Source organism: Poecilia reticulata, chromosome 11, assembly GCF_904066995.2.
Source record: "Poecilia reticulata chromosome 11, P_reticulata-male-v2, whole genome shotgun sequence".
In the NCBI taxonomy this organism is placed as follows: Eukaryota; Metazoa; Chordata; class Actinopteri; order Cyprinodontiformes; family Poeciliidae; genus Poecilia; species Poecilia reticulata.
The window spans coordinates 26,383,372-26,409,871 of NC_088840.1; the positions used below are offsets into that span (position 1 = coordinate 26,383,372).

Sequence of the window (26,500 nt, forward strand, 5' to 3'; positions counted from 1 at the left end):
TGCCGCATCCCAACTTGACATCCACCTCTCCTCCAAGTTCCACTCGGAGGTGGCCAGGTCGCTCCTTAGTGACTATATTCAAGGCGTCAAAAGGCGCGTCACAATCATGCGCCTGGCTGTCCTCAGTGCCGCGACTCCTGCTGTGCCGTTGATTACCACCTGGGACATCGACACACTTCAGCTACATTACACTGAAAGGTGTCCACCTCTCCTCCAAGTTCCACTCGGAGGTGGCCAGGTCGCTCCTTAGTGACTATATTCAAGGCGTCAAAAGGCGCGTCACAATCATGCGCCTGGCGGTCCTCCGTGCCGCGACTCCTGCTGTGCCCTTGATGACCACCTGGGACATCGAAGCACTTGAGCTACATTACACTGAATGAAAGGTTCCGAGTCAGAAACTCTAGAAACTGACTGCATGTTTGTTTGGATTGACAGGAACGTGAAAAAAGATTTGACATGATCTAGTAATTATATTTAAATCCTATCTGTGCTAAATATTTACATAATTAACGTTATGTTTTTGACTGTTGTTTGGGTAGGAATTGTCCTTGTCCAAATGAGGTCAAAACTGGAGCTGGTGGACCGTAGCAGAAACCCAAAGAAGTGGATGGCGCTTGTGGCACCTGGTTCTGCTCACAGTGGGACCAAGCAGATGATGGTGGCTGATCAGTCTGTGGATACAAGAAGCTGGCAGGAACTGGGGCCTGTGAAAAGTGTCCTTCCTGGTATGATGGAGGATAATGCTGTGTGAAGCCAGCTTTTCCACCAACCCGTTGACTGATCAGTGCCTCGCCTTCACTGTTTTCAGGTTCCTTAAACTCCATGCTTTTATGTCCTGTTCCACAGGAATGGAGGGGAGCCGTCTCGCTTCTGGGAAGGAGGCGTCAGCCACGGACACCTTCGGAGGAAGTTTCACACCTTGGAGAAGAGAGTCCCTGTCTGTTCTCTTCTGCCGCTCATGTAGCCTGAAAGATAAAAACAGAAATTGTTTCCTTTCAAAGTCGAGCCATCTTTAAAGTGCAATATCTGTTGAAAATAAAGGACTTCTTACCAAGCACACACAGTGGTATTGTTGATGGTGACTAACAACAAGTTGGTCTCGTCCTGTATGGGCTGGGAGTCCTCAAGCAGTTGTTTAATGTAGCAGTATGTTTGAACAATAGACTGCGGGATGGGTAAAACCTTCCCCTTGGTGTCTTTTGGCCGGTTTCTTGCTTGCCGATATTCTTTCAACAGCTTAAGGCAAATGCACTCAGACACTCTGAGTCACAGGTCTCTGGGCAGCCTGGCCATGAAGAGTCTGTGTGACAAACGGGTCATTGAAATAGTAGAAAAACACTAAAGTTCATCAACACTGATTTGATTGGAGCAGCAATGAAGTGCAGTAGAAAAGTACTTCTCATTTTGATGAGCTCAGCAAACCCACATTAATCTCCTAAGCTTAAAACTTTACAACGCTGAGAAAAAAAAATGTATTTGGCTTCCATGAGTGAATATGCAAACAAGTTATCCATTGTGTCAAATATCAGACAGGTTACCTTTCAGCTGCTTGCTGACCAGGTGCAGAGCCACTTTGTTTCCGGGAAGCCCTCCATGGTCCTGGTAACGTGCTCTTCTTGTTTTTTAAGGTGTATTTGGGGGGCTGCTTGTCCATAGCATGCAGGTTAGAATACAGCTGCAAGACATTTTCTACCTCTGTTGTTGACAATGCAGTTATTGTTCTGTTGGGGCTCAAAAGGTTCTCTGCCAAGCTGTCAACTGCCTCCCATCCAGGAAAACCTCTGTAGTCACACCGGGTCTCCTTAAAAAATAAGAAATAAAAAAATTGGTACAGATATATACACAGTCATTTCTTTGTTATCTCAAAGAATTTCCTGGAACTTCTGGTTGATCGGACTGGATAATCCATATTTGTACCAAAGGAAAAGGCCAACATGCCACAGAAGAAAAAGAGAGAAATAACAGTCTAAACCAGTGGTTCCCAACAAGTGCTGCAGAAGCCTTTTAATCATTTAAGTAAGCGGTTTGCAAGCAGGACACTTAAAACATGCAGTGGAGGGGTACATGAGGACCAGACTAGGGAACTACTGGTTTAAATAAAGTAGATTAAAGTTTAAAATCAAGTACCGTTTCAGATTTATTAATAAAAAAAAAAACAGTACAGTGTGAAAGTCCTAGGCACATTCGAACCCTCAAAACCATGAATGTCCGACTTATCCAGCCTTGCAAGAACAATAGGTGTCAGTGATCTTGTCCACAGCTATATTTATGCTGAGGGTGTGAGGATCTGCTGTTTTCCTCATCGACCGGTAGCATTTAGCTGTGACGCACAGCTAAATGCTACTTACTTTTGACCTCATTTCTGCTTATTTTGATATTTACCTCAACACTATCCCTTTTGTTGCACTCTTAGCAAATTTATCCGCCAACTCATCCTACTATTCCAATATGAGCAGGAATCCAAATTAACTTAACCCTGGACCCATATTTTTTAATTCTAAAAATTAATTAATATTAAATATGATATCTTGTCTCGTTTCTGAATTCTGTTCCAAAATACTTATTAATGCACTACTTGAATCTGAACAAATCAATATTTCTCTTTTTTTCTCGTTTCCTCACTCTATTCTAGAGGCATTAATATAGCCATTAGCTCACCTGTATAAACTGTCAGTCTGTTATTCTTTTATTTTTCATAAGCATCTGTATATACTTGTAAATACTCAGCATATTCTTTATTTTTATACCTTTCCACCTCTTTTTTTTCTATTTGTCTGCCTTTTTCCAATAAGCTTAAATCAAATTCAGGTTTTCCACTTAACCAAGATGGAGTATCGGGAATACTCACCACAGGACTAATTAAATAATGATTTATTCCCATCTTACTTATCTCATCGTTTATAATCCATCCAAAACTATTTGACATTTAAAACATCTAATTGGTCGTGGGACATACTCTCTTACATTGTAGGACAAATATCCTAAATAGACTTTTTCTGGGAGTTTTTCTTCATCAAACTCTATCAGGATACTTTCACTGTTGGTTTTTTCCTCCATTTTTAAAGGTCTGAAGCCTTCTTACATTTTTTATTTTTCCTCCTTTGAGATTTGATTTGCTCTCCTCATCTGACACCTCCACTGGGATCCCCCAAATCACTCCCTTCCTCCATTTACTTCCTTCTGGTACCACACTCTATATTTTCCCATTTCTCTCATCCTACATGCTCTGTCTTTTTGTTCCTCTGTATTACAACTTACCATTAAGTTTCCATCTCTTAGTACTTTTGCATTAGTGATATCCCCCACTTGATTCTTCAGAATCGTGGAAAGTTATGAGAGGCCCCAAGGGACAAAACCTACAAACTCTCTTTCATTCACTATCGTTTGATTGCAACGGAAGTTAACTTAAAATTTCAGTTTCTGATTGGACCCCAGGCAGAGTAGGCGGGTTTTCGCGGACAGGAAAATAGCTGAGCGGCAGCGACTCACAGAATGACATCGTTAGCGCTCCTACAGTAATGTCAGCAATATCAGAAGAGTTTTGAAGCCGACAGCCAGCATCAGAAACCCCATCTATCAGTGGGAAAAAGCTAGCCGCCACTTCGGAAATGGCAGTAAAGCCAGCCTGCACTTGATTTTAATGTGCGCGACAGCACAAGTTATGGCGCTCTCTTTTCAAAATAAAAGTGGATTTCCGGTTAATATTTGATTCACACGTCAAGTTTCTCTCCGGCGGCTATAAGAGGCTAAAACTTTGTGTTAATTTATTTGCAAAACGACATTATGTATCTGAAATTTTTTTGATATATTGTGTAGGCAAAAAAATCCTGTAAAGCACATACGTACAACCTCAGTTAAAATTGGTCTTATAGGTGTCCTGCGTCATCCTGAAGTGAAAGAATTATTGCTTATGTAATCCGAAAGATTTTTTGCATGTCAAATGTCAGCAATTTTGATAAAGGTAGAACATTTGTGGTTTACAGAATTTTTTTACCCACATATTAATTTATTTTCAGATATCTGATTTCCTTAGCAAATCAACACAAAGTTTTACATTTTTAAAGCCGCAGGAGAGAAACATGAATCAAACATAAACCGCACAGTGAAAGAGAGTTTGTAGGTTTTGTCCCTTGGAGCCTCTCATAGAAAGTTTAACTGGACTGATCTCCTCATTAACTCCAACAATCACTTTGAACTCTCTCACTTACCTCTCCATTTCCTCTTCAGACTCATCCCAGCTTTTCACTACTCTTCCCTTCTTTTCTCCACCTGCCGTTGCTGAAGAATTTCCTCTTTTTGAACTCATCCTTTCACTATTCGATGTTTCAGAACTCCCGTCTCTTTCACCATTTCCCCACTCTGGTCCACTCACAGCACAGCTGTGTCTACCCGCCGTAGTCTTCGTCCAAAGTTCGTTCACCAGTCCTCGGGATTTCCCGATAGAGTCTTGAACATTCCCCCGACGCCGACTTCCAGAAGTCCGAGGTATTCTTAACTCTTTATCTTCATCTTCTCCTTTTTCAGTTCTTGATTTCAACTTTTTAACCATCAATCAGCTACTTAGATTCCACCTGCTCAGACGGAACCTCCCACCTTCCTCCATAGAAGCTATTAGCTCTGCGAGGCTGTTAATGTGAGACATGAAGTCACGTGGGACTTTCGAGGGGCGTTTCTGGGCGGAGCTTGGTAAGGTCCATTTCACTGGATGAAAGGTTCTGAGTCAGAAACTCTAGAACAGTGTTTCTCAATCCTGGTCCTCAATGCCCCTGCTCTGCATGTTTTAGATGTGCCTCTATTCCAGAACAGCTGATTCAAATGATTGCATGACCATCAAGTGGTGCAGAAGCCTGTTAATCACCCAGAGATACAATTCAGGTGTGTGGCAGAAGGGAAATACCTAAGACATGCAGGACAGGGGGGCGCTGAGGACCAGGGTTGAGAAACACTGCTCTAGAAACTGACTGCATGTTTGTTTGGATTGACAGGAACGTGAAAAAAGATTTGAAATGTCAAACAATTATTCCATCATCACATCAGTAATGCGTTACTCTAATTTGACCCCTTGTTTCAGTAACAAATATTCTACAATCCAATAATTGGATTAAAGTTATGCATAGTTTAATGACCATCATTCCAGGATGAACACTCACTTTAGAACAGGGGTGTCAAACTCCAGTCCTGAAGGGCCGCTGTCCTGCAGTTTTTAGATGTGCCACAGGTACAAAACACCTGAATCAAATGGCTTAATTACCTCCTCAGTTCTCCAGAGCCTTGCTAATGACCTAATTATTCTATTCAGGTGTGGTGCAGCAGAGGCACTTCTAAAAGTTGCAGGACACACCGGCCCTCGAGGACTGGAGTTTGACACCCTGCTTTAGAATGTTCCTCACAACTAGAAAGATAAATACTCTGGTAGCACAGACAGGCTACCGGATTCTGATATATCTTATTGGTCAAAAGACATTTGATTATTGGTCAAAATGCATTGATATAAATTGACTGGTAATTGAACTGGTTCTACCTCTTTCTAAAACCAAAGTAGAAAACAGCTAAAATAGGACTCGACAGTTTTAAACTCAATACATCAGTTTGACCAACAAAAATAAAATCTAAAAAACAAGTTTTGTTCTTCTTGAACATCTCTCTACATCAGTGCAACAGTTTGATCTACAAAATAAATTAAAATGATACTTTTCACGTCTAACAGACCTTTAGCTCCTCACTGTTAACTCAGTCTCACTTTCCAGCTCTGCATTCAGTAACTTACCAAACATGATCCATAAAAGCACTGATTCAAAAAACCAAAATGTTTTTTTTCCTGTCATTTTCAGCCGCAAACATTTAACTAAAATATCTACGGATACGTGTTTCTGTCTCTGCCTCCCTCTGACTCTCTGCAGCCTGATGTTCCTGCAGGGATTCATGGATTTACAACAGACACTACAGTAATGTACAGTGTCAGAATGTGAACTAAAGATAAAAAGTATGTTTTTATCATACAGAATGAGAATTTAAACAACTTCCTTTTCAGATGTACATTATTATACATCTCAACTCTATTTACAGTGTAGCAAAAATGTTCACAACTTTATTTTTAAACCTCTCCTCCAGCACTTTTCTTATCGTCTCCTAACCATTACCCTTATAGTGTGGAAATAATGAAAACAAAAATTGAAACATTGAAAGAAATCAACCTGACATCAGCCTTCATCTGTTCTCCTTTCTGGTTTTATTGTAATTAATATAATTTTTATATCTTCACACTCTGAAACTCCACCTGGCTCTCCTATGTCTTCCCTGACCTGCTCCTCTCATAATAAAATAGTTTAGTTTATTTAAAAATTAAAAACAGTTAATACATATTTCAATAAACTAAATGAAGACCTCGCCAGAGCTTCATCAGCTTTCTTCAACATCATTCTAGCTCTGCTGTTCTCCTAAATATCTAAATAATATAATATAATACAATATAAATACATGTTAAGTGGTCGAGTATGATCAGGTGTTGCTCACTTTAAATAATAAAAAGGCTAATTTTGCTGCTGTTTCAGTCTCATTCTAAATCATTGTGACTAGACTAGCTAACTTTTAAGCAGTAACATTTTGAACTTGTGACTATTCCAGAATTAAAACAGCTTATCCAAAAAAGATTTAGTTCTATATATGAAAATAAACTGACAACAAGATGTTATAAACAAGCGATATTCATGGCAACATTCCTGACAGACAGTTTACTTCATTCAAACGGAGTTTCTGACTCCGTCTGCTGCTGCCTTTACTCTGAGCCGTTCAGAGGGGGGAGGGGGAGGAAGCGCTCTGCTGAATGCGCTGTTGTGCGCCTTCAAAATAAAAGCATGCGAGTGGAAGATTTTAAAATTCTTCGCAACTGCGGTGAAATTATTGGGGGGGACGAATGTGTCTCTGTCTCTCTCCAATATTTGGGGGGACATGTCCCCCCCCCCCCAGTGGCGTAGCCAGAGGCGGGGCCAGGGGGGCCAGTGCCCCCCCTGTCTTCTGATTGGCCCCCCCATTTATTATTTCTCTGCTAGAACGTTTTTGAAATCAGGTAACATTTCACGAAATGACGTGATTAGAAGACGGCAGAACTCTGATCGGTTCCTGATCCCGCATCACTTCCCTCTGCGGGAGAAAAACCAGCAGAAGCGGATCAGCTGCGCTAGGAGCTCCAAAGTCTCTGGTCCGTTAAATCGTCCAGATCAGAGATGATCCTCTGACTGATGTTGTTCTTAGTCTGATTAATAATGAGCTCCACGATGTTCTCTGTGCGTAAAGTTGAAACTGTCTGCGCACCAAGTGGTCAGCTGATCACAGTCTGGACAGAAACCAGCGAACTGCTCTCTGTTCTCATCAAGATGAGGGTGAGGAGGGAATCTGGCATATTAACTAGGTTAAGTTTTTACTGCTTTTGTTTTTAAAACACCATTAACGTAAGCAGTGTAACTATATATTGTATATTTGGCGTTTGTCATCTCATGTGTGATTAATTGGAGCATTTACGTGCATTTATTGCCCAGCGCTCTGCGCTTGTTTCTGCCTAACGGATCTGCACTTTAATTTCTTTCCTCTCTCAACAGTCAGCTGTTATTCCTCTACTCAAACTACAATAAGTAGATCACATTCTCTTTAGGTTTTCTCTGTGTGCTCCAAACTCATTAAATGTAAACTCATCAGAAGCCCGAACCACCATCAGGCAAATAATTCTGGTGCGACCCGAAATATTGTTACCCGTCAAATTACCTGTCCAATCAGAGCTTCCTAACCAAGGTGTCCATAACTCTTCAACACGCTGTCAGCTCCCGGTCAGAAAGACGCATTTAGTTCAGTGTCCATGAGATGATATTCAGAAAGGATCTTTAATTTGATTGATTTTAGTTTCCTCTGCGATCAACTCTGCGTATCATGTCTCCATGTGCGCCAGTCAAAGGTGTTAATTATAACATGTCAAATGACAGAGGGGCTTAAAAACTAACCAAATATTCAGTTATTTTTTAAAATTATATATATGTGAACACACACATTTAAAATTTTGCCCCCCCAGAGGTAGTCCTGGCCCCCCCAACTTTAAAAGTCTAGCTCCGCCACTGCTGGCAGGGAGTCCCCGGTTCGAGGTACACATGCTCAGAGCAGAGAACCCTTCATGTACAAAAAAAAAAAAAGTCTTGGAAAGGAAGGAAGGCACTTAGTTTACTTTGAGACTTTTGGCAGACAGCTGTACACGAGCACTGACGCCTGCTGGGACATTGCCGCGATTTCCACAGCACGAAACGACGCGGATGTGTCCCCACCACAGACCTGCTGGGAGAGGAATGCCACTTACCCAACACGACACAATGCTACAGGTTTGTTGCCATTTTAAATGATAGAGTTTTGATTTTGACACATTTTTTTATTTATAAATAAAGTGCAAAAAAAGGACATGGTAAGTACATGTATTAACAAAAACACAAAAAGACTCAAAATACAAGTGCAAAAAAGGAAATGCAAGTACTTGTATGAAAAAATAAAACGCACACAAAGACTCGATGGACTATAATAAAGTGCAAAATATTAAAGAAAATAAGGTGCAAAAACGTAAAAAAAAAAAAAAAAAAAAAAAAAAAGACTTCAAACCTAATAAGTGGAATAGAAAAAAAAGGGCAGAGGAAATTCACATGATAAAAAACAAAAACAAAAAACAAATGGTTACAAAAGCCACTCGTACAAAGTTCAAGGAAGTTCTACTTCCTTAAAGTAGAACTTCAAGTTGCTCGTCCGCCTCCCTGTCTACCGTCGTCATCGACGCTGGACAAAAAAAGTTCTAACGGACTGCAGTCATCGGACAGGAGGAGGGGACATGAGTTTTGCGGCAGGTCCCTCCTGGACGGCGGGCTCTGGAGCAGAGGCAGGTCCCTCCTGGACGGCGGGCTCTGGAGCAGAGGCAGGTCCCTCCTGGACGGCGGGCTCTGAAGCAGAGGCAGGTCCCTCCTGGACGGCGGGCTCTGAAGCAGAGGCAGGTCCCTCCTGGACGGCGGGCTCTGAAGCAGAGGCAGGTCCCTCCTGGACCCATGGCTCTGTGGGTACCTCCCATGGCTGCGAGCTCTCAGTCACCCTGGTGGTAGTTTCTGAACCACTTCTGGTATTGACTCGTTCCCTTCTGGTAGTCTGGCTGCCATTCTTCGCTGGGAGACGGCCGCCAACAGGGAGAGGCGGGTCCTGCGGGGACCATTCCCCAGCAGGACCCTCGGCTCCCTAATGGCTACCGTCTCCCAGCGCTCACGCCCGCTGGGATACCGCCTCCATCAGGGAGCGGCGGGTCCTGCCGGGACCATTCCCCAGCAGGACCCACCGCTCCCGGATGTCAGCCACTCAACCAGCGGGGAATGGCAGCCAGACTACCGGAACGGAAGGAGTCAATACCAGAAGCAGGTCAGTCCTGCAGGAAAGGAGAACACAGGTAGGTCATTGAATGTGGTCATCGATTTTTACATACCTGCTCCAAGATTCTGATCCACCGCTTGAAGTTGTGGTTCAAGTCCTTCAGCTGCATAGTGGGCCAACTTGCATCCACAAGTCTCACCTGGGAGTGGGCTTTGAGGGGAGGTGGATGTCAAGTCGGGATGCGGCATAGCCGCACCCCTCTACGGGACAAGGCTGTTCCCTGATGTTAACGTGCCCTGTCCCGTAGTTTACTGGAATCCTCTCCAAGTTCTTAACACGAATCTGTCAATGACAAAATAAAATTAATTCTTAATTAACAGACATACAAGTATTTGTTAAGCATAAAAGTTATGCGTCACATCCAGGGTAGCTTGCTCCCAAGTGAGCGGCAGGCGGGCTAGCTGGCGCTAGCCAGCACGGTAGCGCCCATCTTCCAGCAGGGGCCGCTGCTGGGAGATGGGCGCTACCGTGCTGGCTAGCGCCAGCTAGCGCTCGTTCTACCAAGCTACCCTGAAGAAGACGGTTAAAATTTCCAAGACTTTCTGCTTACATTAACTGAGCAATTACATGGATAAGCATCTCACAATTAAATAAAATTCAAAACTAATCGGCAAGTATCATATGGAACCGTGTAGAAACACCTGTTGGCTCCACCGTAGCTTGCTACCACCTGCGCAGCTAGCTAGCGTGTTTTCTGCTGTCAAAGTTATATTAACTCACCCATTGAAGGTAAAGTTGCACATTAAACCTGCTTCTATTCTAAACATCACATCACATTTTACATTAAATAAAAACTTACACTTTTTGTGAGAATGTTTGTGGTACTGCGACTGTCTGTTCTGCTGTCTGTGTCTGAGGAACTCCTGCTCCTCTCCCACCTCTTTTCAATTAACAGCTAATTTAATTGGACACAGGTGCGTGTGACGCAGGAAGTGGGAAGGACTTCACCTTCTCTCGGAGACTTCACAAGACTGATAAAGAAATACAGTAGGAAGTGATCATTATCCTATAATTATAAGGGTAGGAATAATTGGAAATTAGTATAAAAAGAGTGGGGAGAGATTAAACTTTAATAAGGCAGATTGGAGTAAGTTTAGACATTTGAGTGAAATGTATTTAGAAAAGGTAGATTTTAATATGCATATAAATAAAGTAAATGCAAGTATCTCAAAAATAATAATGGAAGTGTAACCAAAGAACAGAATTTACTCGGGTTCAGACAGCAGTTTACTATCAACCAGTTTATTTATTACAAATTACTGGACTGAAACACATCCAACTTCGTTTCAACACTTTGTCATAGTTTTCCTGGAAAACCCACAAAGAGAAAAGAAAAACAAAACATTTAGGTCATAAGGAATCCTTTCAGGGTCCTTGGTAAAAAATAAAATTAAATTAAAAGAAGCTCGCCAGCAAAAAAAAAAAAAAAACTTCATATAGAGCTCTATATTTGTGTGCGTGTCTGATGGGTACGAAACGATGAAAGAGGTTGTCCTGGCTGGGATGGCGACCCAGAATGACGATGGCAGCCGACGTCCACAGACACAGAAACCCCGCAGCCTCTCTCTCTTCCTCCGCAGGCACAGGAGCACCTTCCCAGGGTTCCCTTCCCCAATATCGGCCACAATAATGCACTAGCAGGAAAACATATCAGGCATAAAAAAGTCAAGGCTATGCAGAAGGGCAGCTCCGCAGCAGCTCTGAAACTCTAAAGCCCGGGAGTTTCCCTAGTAACTGCAGTCGGAACGCTGCCGTAAAGTGATGTCGTACCTTGCTCTTAAAGGGACACTACCCATAAAGTAAAAACAATACAGAAAAGCAAATAACACAGAACAAACAAATAAAATACAGCTGGGTTACAGAAGCAGCAGAAAATTCTATTAAAAAGTCAGGGAGTAATAATGGTAAGAAAAAGGTGCCATGGTGGACAAGTGAGTGTAAGGAAGCAATTAAATTAAGAAATAAAGCATTGAATGTATTAAAACATAACCCAGTTTATATGAACTTAATTGATTATAAAAGGAAGCAAGCAGTAGTAAGGAGGATTATAAAGAAAGCTAAGAGAGACTGTTGGGGAAATTTTTGTAGTACAATAGGGAGAGATACAAAAATTGAGAAGATATGGAAAGTAATTAAAAAAATGAATGGTATTAAAAAAGAGTTTGATTATCCTGTATTAAAAGTAGAGAAGGTTGATATAATTAGAGATCAGGATAAAGCTGAGGTATTGGCAAAATTATTTAGTAAGATACGTAGCACAAATAACATTAGTGAAGAGGGAAGAAAAGGAAGAGAATATACTGTTCTTAAGTATAAAAATTTAATACAGAGTGACGAAGAAATAAATCATTTTTTGAATGTTGATTTTACCATAGTGGAATTAAATTGTGTGCTTAAAAAGACCAAAAATACAGCGCCAGGTAAAGATAAAATTTGGTATAGAATGATAAGTCAACTAAGTGATAAGTCAAAAGCTATAATATTACAATTATTCAATAAAATATGGGAGGAGGGAAAATTACCAGAGTTATGGAAGGAATCTATTATTGTACCGATAGCTAAACCAGGAAAAGATCATTCAAAACCAGAAAGTTATAGGCCAATAGCATTAACTTCAAACTTATGTAAAATAATGGAAAAATGATTAATAATAGATTAGTTTATTATTTAAATAAAAATGGATATATTTCTAATTATCAAAGTGGTTTTCGTAAAGGGAGTAGCACTAATGACTCAAAATTATGTCTTGAGCATGAAGTTAGAAGAGCTCAAGTAAACAAAGAAAGTGCAGTGGCAGTATTTTTCGATATTGAAAAAGCATATAATATGATGTGGGTAGAGGGGTTATTAATTAAGTTACACAAATTGGGGATTAAAGGAAAAATATATGAATGGATTAAAGACTTTTTAACAAACAGGGAATTACAGGTAAGAATTGGAGAAGTAGTTTCAGATAAATATGTAGTGGAAAATGAAACGCCACAGGTTAGTATTATAAGTCCATTATTGTTTTCGGTTATGATAAATGACGTATTCAAAAACATTGGAAAGGACATGGGTTGTTCACTCTTTGCAGATGATGGAGCACTTTGGAAAAGAGGAAAAAATGTTGAGTTTATAGTAAAGAAATTACAAAAGGTCATTATTGATATAGAGGTGTGGGCTCTGAAATGGGGATTTAAATTCTCAGTGGATAAAACAAAAGTAATTATATTTTCTCATAATAAAAACAAACAGTAATAGAATTAAAATTATATAATCAAAAAATAGAGCAGGTAAAGAGTATAAAATTTTTAGGTTTGTGGTTTGATGAAAAATTAAAATGGAATATTCACATTCAAAAAATTGTTGATAAATGTAAGAGAAAGTTGAATATATTAAGGTGTTTGGCTGGTAGTGAATGGGGGGCAGACAGACAGTCGCCAAAACATATTTATACAGGAATGGTAAGATCTGACTTTGATTTTGGTTGTTTAGTTTACAGTTCAGCAGATAAAACTCATCTGGATAAATTAGACAATATTCAACATCAAACATTAAGATTGTGTACTGGAGCATTCAAAACAACACCTATAGCAGCCTTAGAAATAGAAACGGGAGAAATGCCATTAGATCTAAGGAGAACTAAACTAGGAATTAATTATTGGTTAAATTTGATGGTGTGGCGGATACAATGTATATATTTCACACCAGAATGTATGCTTTTATTTTGAAGGAGAGAAGGTGAGGTGTGAAGTGACCAACGGTTGTGGTTCATTCCATTTTTGGTTTTATGTTGGAAGACATTGAGAATTAAACAAGACTCAAATCTTTTTCGTCTTTTTCTGCTGACTTCCACATTGGGTAATAAATGTGATCATCCAACTCGGGAAATGTTAAAGTCATGTTGGGAAAAGGAAAAGAAAGACATAAGAAGTTATGGATGGAAAATTGAAAAGGACGTAAAGGAATTTAAAATGAATGTTTTAGAAATTAGTAAACAGATCCAATATCAATTATATCACCCTGGATTCTACCAGAAACAATAGTAGATATATCATTAATGGTAAAGAAACAAGACCAATCAAATGTTGTAGATAGATATTCAGCACAATCACATTTAAATCAGTATTATCGACACGTCCAAATTTACACAGATGCATCAAAAATAGCCGGAAAAATAGGAATAGCATTTGCAATCCCAGAATTCAATTTGAAAATAGGGAAGTGAATTACGGATGGGTTATCAATTTATACAGGAGAAATATTAGCTATACTATTAGCATTACAATGGATAGAGGATGTAAAACCACTGCAAGCAATAATTTGCTCCGATTCAAGCTTGGCTTTGATAAGCATAAAATATAACAATACGGATTGTAGGATGGACATCTTATTAGAAATATATCATACTCTATTTAGAATACAAAATATGGGGTTATTAGTTGTTTTTGTATGGGTTCCAGCACATATAAGGGTAGTAGGTAACGAGAGGGCTGATAAAACGGCAAAGAAGGCAATACATAATTCTATTAGTTTTACTGTTAGGACAAGTAAATCTGAAGGGAAAAGTCAAATCCATGAGGAGCTGATGAAAATATGGCAGAGAAGGTGGGATGAAGGTTTAACAGGAAGATGGTTTTTATAAAATTCGAAAGTTTGTAGGAAGGAAAAGGAAGGGTAGAAGAAACAGGAAGTAGGAAAGAATAATAACAAGGTTAAGGTTTGGACATACGGGGCTTAATTATTCACTTTTTAAAATACGAAAGCATAAAACTGGAAAGTGTGATTATTGTGAGAAGTTTGAAACAACAGAGCATGTTATTTTAGAGCGTTGTAAATATGAAGATGAGAGAAGATGCATGTTGAGAGAGTGTGTAGGTATTAAAGAAAGGTTTAATTTATCAGATTTTGAGGAGGGATTTGGGGAGTAGACATATTCAAATAATTATTCGGTTTCTTAAAAAAACAAAGATATTTCATAGAATCTGAGTAGAGTAAGATGGTTGTGAATGTGCAAAGAACAATGAAGAGAGGTATATAAGCTATATAAAAGTAAAGTTATATAAGTAGGTGTGTGTGTGAGAGTGTATATGGATCATCACGAACCACACTCCATACCAGTAAGTGGCGGTAATGCTACTGAGTTTGTTGCCTACCGCCAATAAAAACCAAGAAGAAGAAGACTTCACAAGACTACGAACAGTAGGTGATGTGGCAAAATGTGATTTAGTCTGAGCTAAAGCTGGGGAACAATAGTCTGCTTGGGGGGGGAGGAAAGGAAGGAAGGGGAAAGAAGGGGGTGGGGGAAGAAGAAAGGGGAAGAGTGAGGCCGATCCCAGAGTCGTGAGTTCGATCCTACCAGTCGCCATACTATGTTTTAGTGAAAAGATTTCGCACAATCAATGTTTAAGTGTTATGAAGTAATGACTGTTTGTTTTTTTTGTATCTTGAAAACATTTTAAATGCTTTTTTGTACAGATAGTGTAGTACTGTAAACTAAAACACAACACTTTGTCATAAAAGGCTTTCCTTTTAAAACTTTATTGATGAATTCCTTAATTTTTCTTTATTCTACCAATATAGTCAAATTGATGTGTTAAATTATACTGTATGCTATATACTTGATACAGTATATTTTAATGTCCGTAATCATACCCAGTGCTTATTTTCATTTTTCACAGCTAAACAATGACTGAAACTAAAATATTCTTTCAAGTGTCTTTCCTTAAGTACTTTTTGAGTGAAGTGAATATTTTTTTTCTAGTGTATGCTTAAAATTATTACCAATAATTCAGAATTGGAAGCAGCTAACATTTACTCACAGTAAAAGACCATAGACCTCATCGATTTCAAAGAACCAAATATTTATTCATCAACAATTAAGACGGTGAATTAAACATTTTTAGTTAGTCCAAAAACATTGTAGCATTTGGATGCAACACATTTCCATTGAAGTCTCCCATTTCTTTCTTCAACCAAGAAATGTGTGGTTTGCTGAAGGACTTGAAACCTTTTACACTATGGTTTGTTGAATTACTTGGTGTACACAATGACATCAATCAACCCAAAACAAAATAAATATCACTCTGTGAACTAAATAAAAAATAGTCAAAAACAACGTAACGTTAATTATGTAAATATTAAATATTTAGCACAGATAGGATTTAAATATAATTACTAGATCATGTCAAATCTTTTTTCACGTTCCTGTCAATCCAAACAAACATGCAGTCAGTTTCTAGAGCAGTGTTTCTCAACCCTGGTCCTCAGCGCCCCCCTGTCCTGCATGTCTTAGGTATTTCCCTTCTGCCACACACCTGAATTGTATCTCTGGGTGATTAACAGGCTTCTGCACCACTTGATGGTCATGCAATCATTTGAATCAGCTGTTCTGGAATAGAGGCACATCTAAAACATGCAGAGCAGGGGCATTGAGGACCAGGGTTGAGAAACACTGTTCTAGAGTTTCTGACTCAGAACCTTTCATTCAGTGAAATGGACCTTACCAAGCTCCGCCCAGAAACGCCCCTCGAAAGTCCCACGTGACTTCATGTCTCACATTAACAGCCTCGCAGAGCTAATAGCTTCTATGGAGGAAGGTGGGAGGTTCCGTCTGAGCAGGTGGAATCTAAGTAGCTGATTGATGGTTAAAAAGTTGAAATCAAGAACTGAAAAAGGAGAAGATGAAGATAAAGAGTTAAGAATACCTCGGACTTCTGGAAGTCGGCGTCGGGGAATGTTCAAGACTCTATCGGGAAATCCCGAGGACTGGTGAACGAACTTTGGACGAAGACTACGGCGGGTAGACACAGCTGTGCTGTGAGTGGACCAGAGTGGGGAAATGGTGAAAGAGACGGGAGTTCTGAAACATCGAATAGTGAAAGGATGAGTTCAAAAAGAGGAAATTCTTCAGCAACGGCAGGTGGAGAAAAGAAGGGAAGAGTAGTGAAAAGCTGGGATGAGTCTGAAGAGGAAATGGAGAGGTAAGTGAGAGAGTTCAAAGTGATTGTTAGAGTTAATGAGGAGATCAGTCCAGTTAAACTTTCTATGAGAGGCTCCAAGGGACAAAACCTACAAACTCTCTTTCACTGTGCGGTTTATGTTTGATTCATGTTTCTCTCCTGCGGCTTTAAAAATGTAAAACTTTGTGTTGATTTGCTAAAGGAAATCATATATCTGAAAATAAATTAATATGTGGGTAAAAAAATTCTGTAAACCACAAATGTTCTACCTTTATCAAAATTGCTGACATTTGACATGCAAAAAATCTTTCGGATTACATAAGCAATAATTCTTTCACTTCAGGATGACGCAGGGACACCTATAAGACCAATTTTAACTGAGGTTGTACGTATGTGCTTTACAGGATTTTTTTTGCCTACACAATATATCAAAAAAATTTCAGATACATAATGTCGTTTTGCAAATTAATTAACACAAAGTTTTAGCCTCTTATAGCCGCCGGAGAGAAACTTGACGTGTGAATCAAATATTAACCGGAAATCCACTTTTATTTTGAAAAGAGAGCGCCATAACTTGTGCTGTCGCGCACATTAAAATCAAGTGCAGGCTGGCTTTACTGCCATTTCCGAAGTGGCGGCTAGCTTTGTCCCACTGATAGATGGGGTTTCTGATGCTGGCTGTCGGCTTCAAAACACTTCTGATATTGCTGACATTACTGTAGGAGCGCTAACGATGTCATTCTGTGAGTCGCTGCCGCTCAGCTATTTTCCTGTCCGCGAAAACCCGCCTACTCTGCCTGGGGTCCAATCAGAAACTGAAATTTTAAGTTAACTTCCGTTGCAATCAAACGATAGTGAATGAAAGAGAGTTTGTAGGTTTTGTCCCTTGGGGCCTCTCATAACTTTCCACGATTCTGAAGAATCAAGTGGGGGATATCACTAATGCAAAAGTACTAAGAGATGGAAACTTAATGGTAAGTTGTAATACAGAGGAACAAAAAGACAGAGCATGTAGGATGAGAGAAATGGGAAAATATAGAGTGTGGTACAAGAAGGAAGTAAATGGAGGAAGGGAGTGATTTGGGGGATCCCAGTGGAGGTGTCAGATGAGGAAATCAAATCAAATCTCAAAGGAGGAAAAATAAAAAAATGTAAGAAGGCTTCAAACCTTTAAAATGGAGAAAAAACCAACAGTGAAAGTATCCTGATAGAGTTTGATGAAGAAAAACTCCCAGAAAAAGTCTATTTAGGATATTTGTCCTACAATGTAAGAGAGTATGTCCCACGACCAATTAGATGTTTTAAATGTCAAATAGTTTTGGATGGATTATAAACGATGAGATAAGTAAGATGGGAATAAATCATTATTTAATTAGTCCTGTGGTGAGTATTCCCGATACTCCATCTTGGTTAAGTGGAAAACCTGAATTTGATTTAAGCTTATTGGAAAAAGGCAGACAAATAGAAAAAAAAGAGGTGGAAAGGTATAAAAATAAAGAATATGCTGAGTATTTACAAGTATATACAGATGCTTATGAAAAATAAAAGAATAACAGACAGATTGACAGTTTATACAGGTGAGCTAATGGCTATATTAATGCCTCTAGAATAGAGTGAGGAAACGAGAAAAAAAGAGAAATATTGATTTGTTCAGATTCAAGTAGTGCATTAATAAGTATTTTAGAACAGAATTCAGAAACGAGACAAGATATCATATTGAATATTAATTAATTTTTAGAATTAAAAAATATGGGTCCAGGGTTAAGTTAATTTGGATTCCTGCTCATATTGGAATAGTAGGATGAGTTGGCGGATAAATTTGCTAAGAGTGCAACAAAAAGGGATAGTGTTGAGGTAAATATCAAAATAAGCAGAAATGAGGTCAAAAGTAAGTAGCATTTAGCTGTGCGTCACAGCTAAATGCTACCGGTCGATGAGGAAAACAGCAGATCCTCACACCCTCAGCATAAATATAGCTGTGGACAAGATCACTGACACCTATTGTTCTTGCAAGGCTGGATAAGTCGGACATTCATGGTTTTGAGGGTTCGAATGTGCCTAGGACTTTCACATGGTCCTTGGTTTTTTTAATTAATAAATCTGAAACGTTACTTGATTTTATACTTTAATCTACTTTATTTAAACCAGTAGTTCCCTAGTCTGGTCCTCATGTACCCCTCCACTGCATGTTTTAAGTGTCCTGCTTGCAAACAGCTTACTTAAATGATTAAAAGGCTTCTGCAGCACTTGTTGGGAACCACTGGTTTAGACTGTTATTTCTCTCTTTTTCTTCTGTGGCATGTTGGCCTTTTCCTTTGGTACAAATATGGATTATCCAGTCCGATCAACCAGAAGTTCCAGGAAATTCTTTGAGATAACAAAGGAATGACTGTGTCTATATCTGTACCAATTTTTTATTTTTATTTTTTAAGGAGACCCGGTGTGACTACAGAGGTTTTCCTGGATGGGAGGCAGTTGACAGCTTGGCAGATTACCTTTTGAGCCTCAACAGAACAATAACTGCATTGTCAACAACAGAGGTAGAAAATGTCTTGCATCTGTATTCTAACCTGCAAACTATGGACAAGCAGCCCCCAAATACACCTTAAAAACAAGAAGAGCACGTTACCAGGACCATGGAGGGCTTCCCGGAAACAAAGTGACTCTGCACCTGGTCAGCAAGCAGCTGAAAGGTAACCTGTCTGATATTTGACACAATGGATAACTTGTTTGCATATTCACTCATGGAAGCCAAATACATTTTTTTTTCTCAGCGTTGTAAAGTTTTAAGCTTAGGAGATTAATGTGGGTTTGCTGAGCTCATCAAAATGAGAAGTACTTTTCTACTGCACTTCATTGCTGCTCCAATCAAATCAGTGTTAATGAACTTTAGTGTTTTTCTACTATTTCAATGACCTGTTTGTCACACAGACTCTTCATAACCAGGCTGCCCAGAAACCTGTGACTCAGAGTGTCTGAGTGCATTTGCCTTAAGCTGTTGAAAGAATATCAGCAAGCAAGAAACCGGCCAAAAGACACCAAGGGGAAGGTTTTACCCATCCCGCAGTCTATTGTTCAAACATACTGCCACATTAAACAACTGCTTGAGGACCCCCAGCCCATACAGGACGAGACCAACTTGTTGTTAGTCACCATCAACAATACCACTGTGTGTGTTTGGTAAGAAGTTTTTTTATTTTCAACAGATATTGCACTTTAAAGATGGCTCGACTTTGAAAGGAAACAATTTCTGTTTTTATCTTTCAGGCTACATGAGCGGCAGAAGAGAACAGACAGGGACTCTCTTCTCCAAGGTGTGAAACTTCCTCCGAAGGTGTCCGTGGCTGACGCCTCCTTCCCAGAAGCGAGACGGCTCCCCTCCATTCCTGTGGAACACGGACATAAAAGCATGGAGTTTAAGGAACCTGAAAACGGTGAAGGCGAGGCACTGATCAGTCAACGGGTTGGTGGAAAAGCTGGCTTCACACAGCATTATCCTCCATCATACCAGGAAGGACACTTTTCACAGGCCCCAGTTCCTGCCAGCTTCTTGTATCCACAGACTGATCAGCCACCATCATCTGCTTGGTCCCACTGTGAGCAGAACCAGGTGCCACAAGCGCCATCCACTTCTTTGGGTTTCTGCTACGGTCCACCAGCTCCAGTTTTGACCTCATTTGGACAAGGACAATTCCTACCCAAACAACAGTCAAAAACATAACGTTAATTATGTAAATATTTAGCACAGATAGGATTTAAATATAATTACTAGATCATGTCAAATCTTTTTTCACGTTCCTGTCGATCCAAACAAACATGCAGTCAGTTTCTAGAGTTTCACTCAGAACCTTAAAGTGTAATGTAGCTGAAGTCTGTCGATGTCCCACGTGGTGATCAACGGGACAGCAGGAGTCGCGGCACGGAGGACCACCAGGCGCATGATGGTTACCTCTTAACGTTTTGAAGCACGTCACTGAGGAGCGCACTGGGCAACTCGGAGTGGAACTTGGAGGAGAGGTGGATGTCAAGCCGGGATGCGGCATAGCCGCACCCCTCTACAGGACAGGGCTGTCCCCTGATGTTAACGCGCCCTGACCCGTAGTTGACGAGGATCCGCCTCTCCTCCAAGTTCTCAACACCATGAGCCGTTTTCAGATGGCGAGCCAGTTTTGATGCAAGGTGTTTGCAGATGGGGCATCTTGGAGAATTAAGTTTTGAATGAAAAGTAGTTTGAACATGAATATTGTATAGTATCAAAAGAAAATCTACAAAACAATTACCACTTTGCATTAAAATCCAAACAGTCAAAAACATAACGTTAATTATGTAAATATTAAATATTTAGCACAGATAGGATTTAAATATAATTACTAGATCATGTCAAATCATTTTTCACGTTCCTGTTGATCCAAACAAACATGCAGTCAGTTTCTAGAGTTTCTGACTCAGAACCTTTCATTCAGTGTAATGTACCTCAAGTGTGTCGTCGATGTCCCAGGTCGTCAGCAACGGGACAGCAGGAGTCGCGGCACGGAGGACAGCCAGGCGCATGATTGTGACTTGCCTCTTGACGCCTTGAATAACGTCACTCAGCGACCTGGCCACCTCCGAGTGGAAATTGGAGGAGAGGTGGACACCTTTCAGTGTAATGTAGCTCAAGTGTGTCGTCGATGTCCCAGGTTGTCATCAAGGGCACAGCAGGAGTCGCGGCACGGAGGACCGCCAGGCGCATGATGGTTACCTCTTAACGTTTTGAAGCACGTCACTAAGGAGCGACCTGGCCACCTCCGAGTGGTACTTGGAGGAGAGGTGGACGTCAAGTCGGGATGCGGCATAGCCGCACCCCTCTACGGGACAGGGCTGTCCCCTGATGTTAACTCGCCCTTTCCCGTAGTTGACAAGGATCCGCCTCTCCTCCAAGTTCCTGACACCATGCTCCATCCTTAGATGCCCCGCCAGTTTTGATGTTCGGTGTTGGCAGATGGGGCATCTATATGGAGACATTCTTGAAAAAGAATTTGATCAATCAATGACAAATGAAATCAATTTTTAATTGACAGAATTGTTTAATGTAGCCATTCTTGTACAGCAGCTGGATCAGGTTCTATTATCCCCTGTGCAGATATACTTAAAATATTTCACAGAAGTCTGAAAGAATTTGCATTTAGAAGGGGACAGTTTGAGACCAAAATTAGCAATGCGTTGGAGGACCCTCATTAACCTCACCTCATGTTCTTCAACCGAGCTTGAAAATATGATATCATCTAAGAAGGCAACAACCTCCAACAATTTATAATTGTTATCAACAAACATACTGTAAGTATTTAAGCATAAGTTATGTGTCACATCCAGGGTATCTTGCTACCAACCGAGCAGCTGGCGGGCTACCCTGGATGTGCTAACCAGCCCACTTGGTAGCAAGCTATCGTGGAGCAAACAGGTGTTTCCACAGTTACAAATTCGAAGGTTTTCTGCTTTCAAAGTTACATTAACTCACCCATTGAATGGTTGAGGAAGGGGAAGAGTGAGGCCGATCCCAGAGTCGTGAGTTCGATCCTACCAGTCGCCATACTATGTTTTAGTGAAAAGATTTCGCACAATCAATGTTTAAGTGTTATGAAGTAATGACTGTTTGTTTGTTTTTTTGTATCTTGAACATTTTAAATGCTTTTTTGTACAGATGGTGTAGTACTGTAAAGTAAAACACAACACTTTGTAATAAAAGGCTTTCGTTTTAAAACTGATGAATTCCTTAATTTTTTTTATTCTACCAATATAGTCAAATTGATGTTAAATTATACTGTATGCTATATACAGTATATTTTAATGTCCGTAATCATACCCAGTGCTTATTTTCATTTTTCACAGCTAAACAATGACTGAAACTAAAATATTCTTTCAAGTGTCTTTCCTTAAGTACTTTTTGAGTGAAGTGAATAATATTTTTTTCTAGTGTATGCTAAAAATTACCAATAATTCAGAATTGGAAGCAGCTAACATTTACTCACAGTAAAAGACCATAGACCTCATCGATTTCAAAGAACCAAATATTTATTCATCAACAATTAAGACGGTGAATTAAACATTTTTAGTTAGTCCAAAAACATTGTAGCATTTGGATGCAACACATTTCCATTGAAGTCTCCCATTTCTTTCTTAAACCAAGAAATGTGTGGTTTGCTGAAGGACTTGAAACCTTTTACACTATGGTTTGTTGAATTACTTGGTGTACACAATGACATCAATCAACCCAAAACAAAATAAATATCACTCTGTGAACTAAATAAAAACTATATGAAACAGTTTGTGAAGTTATTTAAAGTAAAGAAAACATTTATTTTTTTCTTTTTAATTTGTTCCAGTCACTGCTGGAACAAATTCAGCTCACTGGGAGGTGAAAGTGAGACTTTCATTAGAGGGACAGTAAATTTGCCCCCTATATTGGCTGTGTCCTGTTTCAGCTATTCTAAACTGCCCACATTTTTTGCATGTGTTGTGCAAAATTTGCGCGTCAGTTTTCGAGGTTCTCTACCAGGTTGAGCAGGGGCCACAGCAGAGTCCAGAGCAGGGGCCACAGCAGAGTCCAGAGCAGGGGCCACAGCAGAGTCCAGAGCAGGGGCCACAGCATAAGCATGTGGAGGAGGGGTGGAGAGGCTCCACAAACTCTGTTGCTGTTGGGTAGTGAGGATAACGGATCCCTGTGGTGCCACTGGAGTAATTGCCACTAGCTGAGGCCTTTTGGGTGGGGCAGGGAGAAGCTGCCGCTGTCCTGATGGATTTGTCCCATCAGTGAATTGTAGCTTTTTTTTATTTTGACTGCCCCACAGTGTTGGATGGTAGCCTGTACGAATGCAGTGGCCCTGAATGTGGTACGCCGTAATGCAGACGTATATTTGCAGGCAGAAGTGGGTCAGCAGCAACAGAAAAGCGGCTGGGAAGGTTTAACCCTTGAAGTACCACAGCGGTTTCTTGCCTTTTGACCCTTCTGTTATGCCACTGAACCAGGGTGGTGTAGCTCACATCCACTAGCTGCAGGTTTGTCTGCCCCATCACAGCTCCATTTGCCAGAACGAGCTGCCTGATCTTCCTTTACTCTTGAAGGATTAAATCCCACCTGGAGACTGTGCCTGCCCCTCTTTTCTTTGGACTACGACGGATATTGCACAGCCGGACAAAGATGGTCTCCACCAGGCGGCAGCAGTCTGGCCATTGGGCAGATGGAGTGGTTAAAGCATGCCTCTTCACACTCTCAACCCCAGGAGTAAATTCCTGCCTCTTCTTGGGGGACCAAAACCTCCCAGTGTTCAATTTCTCTTGATGCCTTGCAGCAAATACCACCCTCTGTTCATCAAACTCCAGCAGGTTCTGCCACAGAGCAACAATGCAGCTCACCTAAACAGGAAAATAAAACAATTATACATGAGGACACAGCAATATGCAAGTGAGGTGAAAGGTGTGTGCATGTCTGCAGCAAGCAACAACGCATGTGACTCACCTCCTGGTTGGTCAGCACCAGTGAGGTTTTGCTCCTTAGCTCCACCAGATACTCAGCCAAGCTGTCAACTTTGCCCAGGCCTGGTACACCGACCTCATCTAAACCCTGAGAAAACAAACAACAAAAAAATGTTGAAGTTATTTTTTATTTTTCTTCAATTCTACAGCTTACTAAGAATGCCCACCTCTGACATAGGCACAGCAATGCCAGGCTGGGTGGAGGATTCGAGCTGTGATGTAGCAGAGAAAAGGGTCTCATCGTCTAGCTCCGATACTAGAAAGTCCCAAGCTTCCTCGTCCACAAAGCCTTCATCTTCCTCCGCTACATTTGCCTCCACACCTTCCAGCAGAACATCTGTCTGTTCTGAGTTTCAGTGGCTTTCCTGTTTGACTTAGAAGGTAGTCAACGCCCAGTAGCTCACCTATGGAAAATCAAACACATTGATAGTAAAACAGTCCAAAACATGTTACATATTAGTGATTTTTTTTAATACTATAGTTTATCTAAAACTGTTTTTCCTTCACATATTTCATTTTGTAATACCTGTGTACTTTGAAGGAGGCTTAAATTGTGGGACTTACCCTCGTCCCAGCACCTTCAAGCTGTTCTGATTTATGGACCGAGTCATGTCTCCAGCATATGTCAGAAGAGACGATGGTTTATTGGTCACAGCTGCAGAACCCGGGTCCTGATTCCATCTATTCCGGCCTGGAGGCAGCTGGCTGGGTCCAAACAAACATGCAGTCAGTTTCTAGAGTTTCTGACTCAGAACCTGTCATTCAGTGTAATGGACCTTACCAAGCTTAAGGTCCATTGAACACAAAGGTCTTGAGGAGAAGCTCGAGGGTCCCGGGCCGGTCACCTCCTGATCCAGGGCTTCCCGGTCCCAGGTCGTCACCAAAGGAACATGAGGGTTCGATGCCCGTAGCGCTGCCAACCGCCTGAGGGTCACCTCCCTCTTGATGTCATTTACCACATCATGCAGCAGGACTAGTATCTCAAGTTTTGATTTAAGTTTATTTGAATCCATTTCAAATCTTAGGAAAATTACTCTTCAGAAAATTACTGAACCAAATTGTGGGTTTACTGCACATATTGTCAACCAAATATTCAATTCTTTCACTGAGGTGTAAACACCCTGTTTAAATTAAATCCAACTGTTATAGTTAGCAATGAAAGAAATGTGGGCTGAATGATTTGAGTGGGTTTCTTGGGAGTTTCTGTATTGAAACACTTAAACAGTGTTTCAATACAGAAACGGGGAGATGCATGGAATTAATCTAATCTACAAATTGTGAGTTAATCTGATCTATTGAGAAATTTTTCAGTTTTGGGCTTCAGCAAAATATAAAAGAGGTTAAATCAAAATTCACAAATGTTTTAACTATTCGAATGAGTTTCCAAAGTAATACTGAATATTCTGAATTGTATACATTAAAATTAACAATGATGTCATGTGTCAAATAGATTTCTACAAAATAGAGTTGTTTAAAACAGGGAATAAATTGTTTGCTTCTCTCTGGCTATAATTCAAAATAATCTGTTTAACCAAGTCATGCAGAAAGGTCTAACCTGAAAATTATATAATTTAATAAATCTAGTTGTATCAAATTTCTCCCCAAAACTGCCAAAAACTGATAAATATGATAAACACTACAAAAGAGGGTAATACGGTTAAATAAATATTTTATAGAAGGGTTTCAAAAGAACCAATCTTTTGGGATTTAAAACCATGAAGTCAGTTAAATATGGAGTGACAGGGTTAACTTTATGCTTGTAAAAAAAAAACAAAAAACAGGCTAATTACATGAGGTTTTAAAATGAGAAGAAAAATACAAAGATTCAAAGTAAATTGGTCTAAATTGGGATTTACAAATGAGCAATTATGGAACTGCTTAAAGCGGGTCAAACAGATTGACAGAATTAAGCTAAAGATCTAGTGCAATATGTAACTATTGATTCAAGGTCTGTCTAAAATGTCTAAACATTTCTCATAATCATAATTTACAGTTTTTGGTTTGAGACAAAACAGGGTTATCTTTTATGACATGAATGGAATATATTACAAAAGATCTTAAATTAACACGTATCATTACCTTTTCACACTATTGACAATATGTTACAAGCCTTTAGTATAGCGGGTTACTTCTTATTGTTAAATGAGGACTATATGACTGAATTTAATTAAAATAACAAAAGCAAAAGATTTATAGAGGGTTTAAATTTTCTGGTAAAGTTTCTATTAGGGATAATTCATATACTTATCCATCCATCCATCCATTTTCTTCCGCTTATCCGGGGTCGGGTCGCGGGGGCAGCAGCTTCAGAAGGGAGGCCCAGACTTCCCTCCCCAGCCACTTCTTCCAGCTCCTCCGGGGGAATCCCAAGGCGTTCCCAGGCCAGCCGAGAGACATAGTCCCTCCAGCGTGTCCTGGGTCTTCCCCGAGGCCTCCTCCCGGTGGGACGTGCCCGGAACACCTCACCAGGGAGGCGTCCAGGAGGCATCCTTACCAGATGCCCGAGCCTCAACTGGCTCCTCTCGACGTGGAGGAGCAGCGGCTCTACTCTGAGTCCCTCCCGGATGACCGAGCTTCTCACCCTATCTCTAAGGGAGAGCCCAGCC

General features: G+C 40.3%; 1 protein-coding gene and 3 long non-coding RNA genes across 5 annotated transcripts in view; 2 read left to right on the forward strand and 2 right to left on the reverse strand.

Annotated features, from left to right (window-relative positions):
• The first annotated feature begins 239 nt into the window (after positions 1–239).
• Positions 240–1,057, forward strand: LOC145553866 (uncharacterized). Its single transcript, XR_014089909.1, has 2 exons — positions 240–725; positions 847–1,057. It is a non-coding gene; the product is annotated as an uncharacterized LOC145553866 (long non-coding RNA).
• LOC145553865 (uncharacterized) lies at positions 855–4,734 on the reverse strand. 2 transcript variants are annotated; one of them, XR_014089908.1, is made up of 4 exons: positions 4,209–4,732; positions 1,539–1,801; positions 1,052–1,300; positions 855–965 (listed from the first exon to the last, which is right to left on the reverse strand). It is a non-coding gene; the product is annotated as an uncharacterized LOC145553865 (long non-coding RNA). The 2 variants fall into 2 exon arrangements; XR_014089907.1 differs by having other exon boundaries at positions 1,052–1,801; positions 4,209–4,734.
• A 1,970-nt stretch (positions 4,735–6,704) lies between these two features.
• Positions 6,705–26,500, forward strand: part of LOC145553621 (uncharacterized) — a 58,007-nt gene continuing 38,211 nt past the window's right edge. The window contains exon 1 of the long non-coding RNA XR_014089680.1: positions 6,705–8,177. This is a non-coding gene — a long non-coding RNA (uncharacterized LOC145553621). The remainder of the gene's footprint in view (positions 8,178–26,500) is intronic.
• On the reverse strand, positions 22,373–25,276 carry LOC145553785 (uncharacterized). Its single transcript, XM_081612769.1, has 4 exons — positions 24,459–25,276; positions 24,062–24,298; positions 23,878–23,982; positions 22,373–23,774 (listed from the first exon to the last, which is right to left on the reverse strand). The coding sequence occupies exons 2-4, from the start codon at positions 24,068–24,070 to the stop codon at positions 23,472–23,474; spliced, it is 417 nt and encodes a 138-aa protein (XP_081468895.1). The 5' UTR covers positions 24,071–24,298; positions 24,459–25,276; the 3' UTR covers positions 22,373–23,471.

Excerpts from the sequence above, each read along its gene's own strand:
- LOC145553785 (XM_081612769.1), bottom strand. Across the intron at positions 23,775-23,877 it reads TGGTGCTGACCAACCAGGAG|GTGAGCTGCATTGTTGCTCT; the intron begins GTGAGTCACATG and ends TTTCCTGTTTAG.